Here is a 10,171-nt window from a genome sequence, read left to right as displayed (position 1 = left end):
AAGATTCTGCGATTCTGTTGGTCCCTCACAGATCCAGTTCTGCATTTTTTTTCAGTGATTCCCTGCATTAAATAAGCAATAAGCGCTCTCAGCCCCCAGAAGGCATGAGGCTGTGCTAGAGGTCTGCACCCAGAGCAGATCACCTTTCTCTGCTCTGGTTTCAGGGCTTCCCATGGCTGTGTGACCCCTGCCTGCCCCATCCCACCTTCTGGAAGCCAAGCACGTCCAGCCAGCTGCAGGGAAAGTGCCACCTTTCTCTCCGCTGTGGTGTCCCCTTGACTGAGCATGCTGCAGCATGGATGGGGTGACTGAGCAGACTTTCTTGTTGTCCCATCTCTGCCATCTGGATAGAATGTCTTATCTTCCTCTGTTGTAATCTATGGCCCCTCAAGATATCACCATCAGAGATGGCACATCCTACAGCATCGGTGCACCTAGGTCTGGGACAGAGAAAGACATTGGAGAGATTTCTCTCCTGTCATTCAAAGGTAATACAAAACTATCCAAGGAGATCTAAGGAGATCTCCAGGAATCCTGAAACAGTAATTTCTTTTTCAAACAAATACCCCTTTGACATAAGTTATGGCTTCTCCCATGTGTTCACTTAACCCTCTAGCAGTGCCTAAGGTCCCAGGCCTGCATGATGTGTTGCACCTTCCAACAGCCTGTGTGTCCTCACCTTCCACATGAAGTTGGTGAACACCAGGATGGGTAGTGTTGCACGTGCCATTCACACCTCCTGAGGTTGCTGCTTTGGGTGGTGGGGTAGCTGCTTGGTAACTGTCCCACATACCATCATCTGTGATGCCATGATCCCCATATTTATCTTATGGCACTCTCTGCAGAGGTTTCACCATTTCTCTCTGCTCACACCTCACAGACTGAATAAGAATGTGTTGCCATGCCTGAAGCTTTTCTAATTCTTACAGACACTGAATTCTTTACAGGGAACAAAAAATGTTAGCAGCTTCCTGTGGGGAAACAAACAGCGCTCTTTTTTGGTGACTAGACCACAAATAGTGAGTCCAGGCAGAGACCAGATCCTCTGATGTATCTAATAATTCTCAACTAAAAGCAGCCCTCAGTAAATAAAATCTGCCTTAGAACTTTTTAGAAAACAATCTCATCTCATGCATACCCGTAAGTCCTGTAAAGATATCAGCCCTGCACTATTCTTATTTTGTAGAGAAGAACTCTGTACAGAGAGAAGGTCTCATTCTCCTTACGCATCTACTAAACGTTGGTCTGGACCCAGCTCCATGGTAGAACCACACAGAGCACCATACTTCAAAACCCGAAGCCAAGTCTACTGCTGGTCTTACCAGCACCTGAAGTCTGTCAAGGCTTCCTAGACAGCAAAATTTTTGGAAAAGGGGTTCTGGGGGAAATACAAAATCAATGGAAAATTTCAATGATTCAATGAAATCAATAGAAAAACTCCCTTATAAAAAACACATCCTTATAAAGCCGATTTTATAAAAGTCTTACAGAGGTCTTAGCACAGCCTGGAGGTGTGGAAAAAGAAAAAATAGTTGTATTTATGAAATAATTAATATGGTAATAATATTAATGATGCACTGTACCAGTTTAAGGGCTTTATGATCTTTGAAAGTGCCTAAAAAGGCCTGAATCTTTGAAAAAAATAATTGAATATATACCTGAACGGATTTTGCCAGAATTTCTTGGAAAATTATTGGCTTTCTTATTAGACTGGATGGCAGCAGACAGCAGAAAAATACCTTAGAGTAAATTATGCAAATTATCTTAAATTTTGCAGTCCTAACGTAACCCTGCATTAAGATTATGGGAAGATAAAATAGTGCTCAAATAAAGTTGAATGGGGTTTCAGAGAGAAAAGCTGAGGTTTTGGTTAGGGGGAGTCACCTCAGCTGCAATGGTGGCTCAGCTCCAGGGCAGGAGGCTGAGGAAAGGCTTTTGGGGTGAGGGGCCAGGCTTTCCTTAAACCCCTGGGTTTAACAGGAGAGAGCATCACCACCCCCAGGGTGTCCGGGGAGAAGAAGACAGCTATCTAGGACCTACCTCCCCTCTGCACAGCCTCTTGAGGGACTTCTAGTTATTATTTCATTACCACTGTAATGTAAATATAGGGATTGTGTTCTCTTCACATGGGGGCGTCTGATGTTGCTGTATTAACTGTGATAGCAGAGGGCACCCTGAAGGCTTAAAAATTATTAGAGAAAAGGCTCACATGTACGAGTTATATATTGTAAATTTTCACAGGATTTTTCCTTGGCCTGCTGCCATGCTGGAGCTACTTTTTTTTTTTTAATGTTTATGGAATAAGATTCCCCAAAGTGGCCCTCACCAGCCAGTGAACGTCGCAGGAGAAGGTTGGTGACACAAATTCCTGCAGGCAAAGCACTAAATGCTTTGATGCCATTCATAAATACTTTTGGAGGTATGAAGCTTTCTTTAAAAGCTTCACAGAACAATGGTTGAAAGCCTGCTCCGATTTCTAATCCTGGCTTTGTTCTGGTATAAATAAAGTACAGCAGAAATGATAACTGATGTTTTTTTATTAGTCATTAAAAATTATGTGATCAAAACACTATTTTTGCTAATCCAGTAGATGATTCTAAGGAAATTGTTGGTTTGGGGTGGGGTTTATTTCCTGCTATGTTATCTAATACAAACAAGGATGAAAGAGTATAATAGAAAATTAAGTATAGAGTATCTGGCTATTAATCCAGTCATCAGTGTTCAGAAGATAAGAGCTCTCTGTCCTAGCAAGCTTTACAGATATCTTTAATTGGCATAGACTGTTTGACAAGTTTGTGGCTGAAGAACTTGAAAAAGAGGCATATTTCTCCACCTCATAATAGGAAGCTTGGGTATGTGTTGTAATTGGCATAGACTGTTTGACAAGTTTGTGTCTGAAGAACTTAAAAAAGAGGCATATTTCTCCACCTCGTAATAGGAAGCTTGGGTATGTGTTGTCAAAAATCCTACTGCAAGCCCATATTGGATTTGTCTTGTCATGCTAGGTTTCATTCTGTGCTATTCCATACCCAGGATCTCCCTGGTGATAAGTATTTACTGAACCTGAATTTAATGTATACTCCACATATTTTTTCTGCACAGTACAGCAAATGCTAATTAGTCACTACATCTAAGTAACATTACAATATTTTCATTCTTTACATCGAAATAATTGGTTAAAATCTCTTGTTATGGGAGACATCTCATAAACCTCTATTAGGTTGCTGGGTTTCTGATTCCTGTAGAGAAGTACTGGAGCTGCTATCTTCTTATAGATTGTTCAAAATATACTAACCACCATGGATTCCATATTGGGTTAAAGCGCTCGTACTATAACATTTCTGCTGATGTAATTGTAAGGACACTCCTGGTTATTTTTGAAAGGTAATGGCAACCAGGATAGTTATTGAGGACCTGAGGACTGGATGAAAGCAATTGTCACACCTGTCTTCAGGCTGAGGGGGACTCTTGAGATCATCCAGTCCCTCTGCTCCCTGATGAAAAGGAGTCAGCTCCAGCAGGTTGTCCCACCATCCCTGGAGGTATTAAAAAGATGGGTTGACAGAGTGCTTAGTGACACGGCTTAGTGATGTGGGGTTTTGTTGGGGGTTTTTTAATCAGAGTTAGGTTGATGGTTGGACTAGATGATCTTTAAGGTCCCTTCCAACCTAGACAATTCCATGATTCTATGGTTCCATGATTCTATGATTCTATTTCATAGGGCCTGGCAACTTCTCAATATTTTCATTCTTTACATCGAAATAATTGGTTAAAATCTCTTGTTATGGGAGACATCTCATAAACCTCTATTAGGTTGCTGGGTTTCTGATTCCTGTAGAGAAGTACTGGAGCTGCTATCTTCTTATAGATTGTTCAAAATATACTAACCACCATGGATTCCATATTGGGTTAAAGCGCTCGTACTATAACATTTCTGCTGATGTAATTGTAAGGACACTCCTGGTTATTTTTGAAAGGTAATGGCAACCAGGATAGTTATTGAGGACCTGAGGACTGGATGAAAGCAATTGTCACACCTGTCTTCAGGCTGAGGGGGACTCTTGAGATCATCCAGTCCCTCTGCTCCCTGATGAAAAGGAGTCAGCTCCAGCAGGTTGTCCCACCATCCCTGGAGGTATTAAAAAGATGGGTTGACAGAGTGCTTAGTGACACGGCTTAGTGATGTGGGGTTTTGTTGGGGGTTTTTTAATCAGAGTTAGGTTGATGGTTGGACTAGATGATCTTTAAGGTCCCTTCCAACCTAGACAATTCCACGATTCTATGGTTCCATGATTCTATGATTCTATTTCATAGGCCCTGGCAACTTCTTAGGAGTCAGGGACAGCATCTTCTTTTGAGAGTTGAATGGACTCTGGCACAGACAAAATGACTCACCCAAAGTAACCCAGATGATCTGAGATGAGAACTCAAATCTTTTAGTTCCTGGAGAGGGAAACACGTTCTTGGTTGATTCAATAATAACACACAACTAACTGTATTCCTTTGACTCCAGAAGTCCAGCCTCCTGACTGGTTTGGTTGAAGCTGGCTTGTAAAACGTGGTGTGCAGCTGGTTCCTTCCAACAGAGAGAAGAAATGACATGGGTACACACTTTTGGTCCAGTGCAGTACTGCAGGTTTGTTTTCACTGAGAGATTTACAGAAGTTGTGGTCTCATTTCACCCTCTTTTCTCCCACTTCTATCACTGGGATGCCAAAAAAAGAGGCTGCCACTGGGAGAAGTCTGTTTATATGTTTCCGGCAGTGAGCATCACACTTCATTTTTCTGGTCCTGCTGGCACCAGACAATGGAGATGCAGGAAGTGGAAATGACATCTGATGTTTAGGAACAGAGGAACATGAGATCTGAAGACCCAGTATCTGTTGTGACAAACCTTTTGATGGCCTATTATAGGACAAATAAGGCAAGGGGTAGGTCAGGGAATATGTCCCAGGTCTCATCTGGTCACAAACAGCAGCAATCCAACACGTGTGGCCTGGGAATGGAACTACCACTGAGGACAACTCACCCTTACGGGCAACAAGACTGTCCCTGCAAAGCACCTTTGTGAGGGTGTGGGAAGGGCAAGCCCTTGGTCTTGTGCAGGGCTTTGGTTTGCAGGAGAATGATCCACTTGCACCACTGATGAGATGGTTATGAGATGAAAATGCACACGGGCTTTATCTAAGAGATTTCTCACAGATCCATGGAGCATTAAATTGACAGCTGGAGGCCTGAAATTGACCTTTCATCAGGACGGCGCAGTGTTGCACAGGGCTGTTGGAGGAGACCCTGCAAGAGACACAGAACAAAAGAGAGACTGGAAGAAAATGCCGAAATTGTCTCCTGGAGGCAAGAAAGAAAAAACATCTGATTTTGAAGGGTGGGGCCCAGAGGAAGTGAAAGAACCCAACCTCCAAAGGGCAGCTGGTAGAAAACAAAATGTACGCCAAAAAACTGTCTACCTGGGAGATTAAACATCTCAGTAATTTTGCCACTGCAGAACCCAAATCAGAACCAGCCACAGACACAATGTCCTGCAGTGACCCTGACACCCACCAGCATGAGGACGACGGTGCTCAGAGCTCCATGGAAAGATGACTGCCTCCAGGGACTTTGTACGAACAGCTGGATTTGAGAAGGTAACTAAGCCAAGCGCTTACGTGCTGACCTACAACAGTGAGATCTTGGGCAAGTTTCCTTGCTGTTGGAGACTGACACATTGTGTTAATTGCCATAAAAAGGAAAGGGCCAGGCAAAGCCTCTGAACCAACTCCTAATGTTTTCCCTCCTGCAGAATGCTGCGTTTTGTCCAAGTAAGGAGTCAAAATTAAGGTTCTGACTTGGGTTGGCACCATCAAAGCAGCAAAGGATTAGGTCCTCGCACCCAGTGACACCAGCACGTGGCAGAATGTGTGCAAGGTGGCTAAACCCAGTAAAGCCAAGGTGGACGACGTGCTTTTCAGACTGAGCAACTGTGTGGGCAGTGCAGGCAAATAATCCTTGGTCTGAGCACCTGGAGGGCAACAGAGAGTGAGATACTGGAATTAGCCCTGCTTTTCACAGGTAGGTGCCTTTACGAGGTGCAGCGCAGCAGAAAAGTCGGTTCTTTCAAGTTCAGTGCTGTACAGGTGGTGGTAAGAAGAAAATCAGCCCAGAAAGAAAGCTCCTGAGATCTGGTGCAGGAACTCTGGGTGTTGTGGAACACCAGGCAAACTGAATTCACACTGTTGTTTTTAAAACAGAATTAAACTCACTTGGTGCCATTGAGTATAGAGCCATCTTCCCATATCCAGCCAGAGCCTGTGCTGTTCCTCAGTCCAATCCAGAAACATTCTGGCTGAATACTCTGGAACAGGTCCTAGAAATGGTGATAAATTGCAAAGTGACTTATGAAAGCCAGCCTGAAAATGGAGGTAAGGGTAAGGAAAGAGAACAGAGAGCAAGATACATCTCCTCTCCTGACTGTTCCTTAAGTGGCTGACAATATTGCTTCTCCACACCTTCTGATCAGGAAGATGAGCCCCACAGATCATGCCTGGAATAAAGACTATGTACGTGGAAGCTCACAAGGAGTTAAGGGTGCTTTCAGGGGTCCTGGGCAGATTCTTCAAAGGACATTTCTCAGGGCAATACACGTGAACCAACTGCACCCCAGCCTCCTGGAGTTTCCTACACGGAGCTTTATGTAGGAGCATATGTTAGTGCTATTGCTACTCCTATTCCTATTCCTATTCCTATTCCTATTCCTATTCCTATTCCTATTCCTATTCCTACTATTGCTATTACTGTTGCTCTACCATGCAGCTAGCTCGCAAGCTAATAGAAAGTATTATCAATTAAAGGTAAAATCTGATCAGGGCAGAAAGTGTAGGCACCGACAGATCTGTGTAAAGAGCCCGGGACCAAAGCTCATTACATTTTATGCAATCTTTCCTCCTACGTGTTTTCAGTGCTCATTTCCTCCTGCCTAACCTTTAACTCCTGTTCATTGTTAGAAAGTGAAGCCTGAAGCAGAAACTCAGCCCTGAAAAATCCCCCCACCCCCCAAAAAAAAGACAAAGGCGAGAGAGGAGTTTGTCTTGTCCCCATTTGTAATGGAACCCAACAAAAGCAACCTTTCAGTGGTAGGGCTGGGCCCCATCCTTATCTCCTGCTGCCATACCTGGCATCGCTGATCACCAGGAGATGAGCTCCCTGCTCCCAGCAGGATCGCTGGCTGGAATTCCAGTCCTTCTTCTCCTTGGAGAAGGAGTAGCAGCTCCCTCTGTAAGCCACCCACTGCTCAGGGCAGCGTGGACAGCCTGCAAAACAATCATACGTGTCTCTTCCCATTCATAGTCATAGCCTAGTTCATCACAAACACATTTCACAAATACACCCTCTCCAGAAAATTATTCTCCACAGTTACAGTAATGCCATCCCTGGAGCTCTTCTGAGGCTGTCAAAGACAATGTAATTACCTGCATCAGTGCCTCTGAAGGGCTATATGAAAGGCAGCCATTTCCCACATGGGAATAGGTGGGAGATTGTGGGGGGGTCTCTTGGAACCTTCCTTTTTCTTCCCACCTTTTTGCCTTTTTGGTTCTGTCTTCTCCAGAGAAACGTTGTCTTTGACCTGTGCTTCCTTCTATTCAATGGGATAGGTGAAGCCCTGGCAACCTGACAAGTTTGTGGCAGGTCACCCATTTCCACACAGGCTCCACCACTAGCACTGGGCCATTGCTAGGGCACATCCTGTAGCCATTTCTGAAATACTGCTGCTTCGCAGCATTTCATGACAACCTGGTCAAAAGGCCTAAACTTCCTAGAAACAGGAATCATTTTATAACAGCTGCTAGTCATGGAGGTCTTGCAGTTTGAAGAACTCTCCTTCTCCTTCCAGGAGACCAGCTGATGCTATTAGCCCATGGATGGCCGCTGAACACCTCAGGGTTCATTGTCTCTCAGCACTGATGTCCAAATCCCCAGAAAAGAAATGGGCCTTCAGATTATGACCTCCAGCCTGGAGCTGTACTCATTAGGATGTAAATACTCTCGAGTGGCTGAGCACCCAACACAGTGTGCTTGCTGTACACTGAAATCTACTCAGTTGATCTTCCAAAGGCATCTACCCCTTACTTTCTTGTTCATTCTGAGGGCAGGTCTAACTAGACCAAGCTTAACAATTAAAAATCTCAGAAAAAAAAGAAACAAGCCTTTTTAATGGTTAAAAGGTACTTCCATGCTTTTCTTGGACCCCTGAGCGGATTTCAAAAGCTCTGTTTTGCTCCCCGACGAAGCTCTAAATTCAAATCCAATGTTTTCAATGGAGGAGATTTATTTACCCTTGATAAAAAAAAACACTACTGTTCCCACCAATGCCAAGAAGAGGATCCCTAGGGTGACTGTGATAATCCAGCAGGTAGTACATGACACAGGAGAATCTAACAAGGAGAAAAAGAACATAGATGTGAGAAAGGTAAGGCTTTCTCAATGGGATCAACTCTAAAAATACAACTTACATTGAACTGCAGTGCCTATTTACCTCAGGCTGTACTTGTGTCAGAGTCCAATGCTGTCTGACCAGGTTCTTTTTGATATTCCACACATGGATAATTTAATGTTTAATACCCAACGTACTTATTTGAAGATATGGGATGTTGCACGGGATTCTGATTTAGCGGAATGATACAATTACATGTTGAAAGCACAACACAAGTGCAAATTACAGAATAAAGGAATGTCAATGCACAGCTAAACCATAATACAAATGGGATTCTCATTGCCAGTCTCTATCATGTGCTAACTGTCACAACCCTGGGTGGCACCAGGAAGATATACATGGCTTTAAGCAGCTCAAGCCTGTTGCTCTCTTCAAAACTCTTTTTGTCAGTTGTTCAATGACTGTACTCTGTGTTAGGCTGAGCCATGTATGCTGCCCCCATGCTGGTCTGGACATTCACACTCTTGCTTAACTCATGGACAAAAATTTACATACCCAGCTGATCCACGCAACTGGAACAGCCAGTTGATCAACCCAATTGATGCAACTGTTAATCTTAAAAAAAGGTAACTCTCTGGTCCCCTGAACGTTAAGTTCAACCTTCTCTCTGACAGCAACGTTCAATCACTGTATACTTCATAAGCACATTGCACTTGCCTATCTCCTTTGAGACTTCTCCCATTGTAGGGGCTTATTGATCAGTCACAACTCAGGATTACAGCTGAAGAGTCCCAAATCCAAATATAATGACTGTTTTGATATGGCATCCATGGGAATTATTAGTCCACACATTACTTAACTCTGTTGCAGCTGCTAGTCTCCAACTTAAACCTGCCTTGAACTTCCCACCCTTCCCAGCTTCCAACAGCAGGATAGAAAAGAAAAATTTTTAGCATACAAATGCAAATTTCTAATTCAGACACGAAATCTGTTAGACTGTTTATTCAGCAATGCATACATTTTCCCATTATTAAGAGCTTTTACCTTTGTTCTTGATGTTCTTGTTCTCCTCTGTTGTTTCTCTTCTCATCATCTCTTTCTTGGAAGAAGGGCTGTGTTTCACGTTCAGATAGATGTGCTCGTTTTTATTCCCATCACATGCTTTTAACTGTTGCTTTTTTTCACTTTTTTTTAGTTGTAATTTAAAAGTGGAATTAGTTTCAAAGTCCAAGTCTGGATCTGAATTTCCCTGGCGGTCAATAGAAATTTCCTCCCTGCAGCTTGGAATCATTTCTAACAACAGAGCATATAATTAGCCAAAGAGTAATACATAGGAGGAATGATGTCCAAATCAGCTTTCTGGAATACAAAATCATTTAAACAATGCCGATAGCTTATGAAGAGCTCTAGCTTTTGTGATTAAACTGCTGCTATGACAAATGCTAGGTAGGGCATCTTACCTTCACAGGTAAATGAGGTTATCTAGCATTCTCCACAACAACTAATACAAGCAACTTAGGCCTGACTGAGATGACAGAGGTAAGGTAAGGAATTTCCTTACGTAGCAAATGGATGCACAGAATCACAGAATCACCACGGTTGGAAGGGACCTCTGAGATCATTAGATCATTGAGTCCAATCTCAAAAAAAAAAAAAAAAAGAAAAAAAACCACCCCCCCAAAAAAAATCCGTCTGGCAAGCACACATTCTGAGCCATAACTTCTCATGCCTGTCTGTCAAGTACTT

General features: G+C 43.2%; 1 protein-coding gene across 1 annotated transcript in view; it reads right to left on the bottom strand.

The window, feature by feature from the left end:
• Nucleotides 1-3,786: 3,786 nt before the first annotated feature.
• LOC106886849 (killer cell lectin-like receptor subfamily G member 1) overlaps nt 3,787-10,171 on the bottom strand; it is a 10,999-nt gene continuing 4,614 nt past the window's right edge. The window contains exons 3-8 of the mRNA XM_014940102.1: nt 9,470-9,718; nt 8,328-8,426; nt 7,166-7,304; nt 6,801-6,807; nt 6,258-6,361; nt 3,787-5,292 (exon numbers count right to left, since the gene is read on the bottom strand). Coding sequence (XP_014795588.1) covers nt 5,181-5,292; nt 6,258-6,361; nt 6,801-6,807; nt 7,166-7,304; nt 8,328-8,426; nt 9,470-9,716 — 708 coding nt within the window. The 5' untranslated portion in view covers nt 9,717-9,718 and the 3' untranslated portion in view covers nt 3,787-5,180. The remainder of the gene's footprint in view (nt 5,293-6,257; nt 6,362-6,800; nt 6,808-7,165; nt 7,305-8,327; nt 8,427-9,469; nt 9,719-10,171) is intronic.

The sequence above is a fragment of the Calidris pugnax genome, unplaced genomic scaffold (assembly GCF_001431845.1).
Source record: "Calidris pugnax isolate Ruff unplaced genomic scaffold, ASM143184v1 scaffold36, whole genome shotgun sequence".
Lineage (NCBI taxonomy): Eukaryota > Metazoa > Chordata > Aves > Charadriiformes > Scolopacidae > Calidris > Calidris pugnax.
The sequence above is the reverse complement of the archived record's forward strand: the minus strand, read 5'-3'. Positions and strand labels throughout refer to the sequence as shown.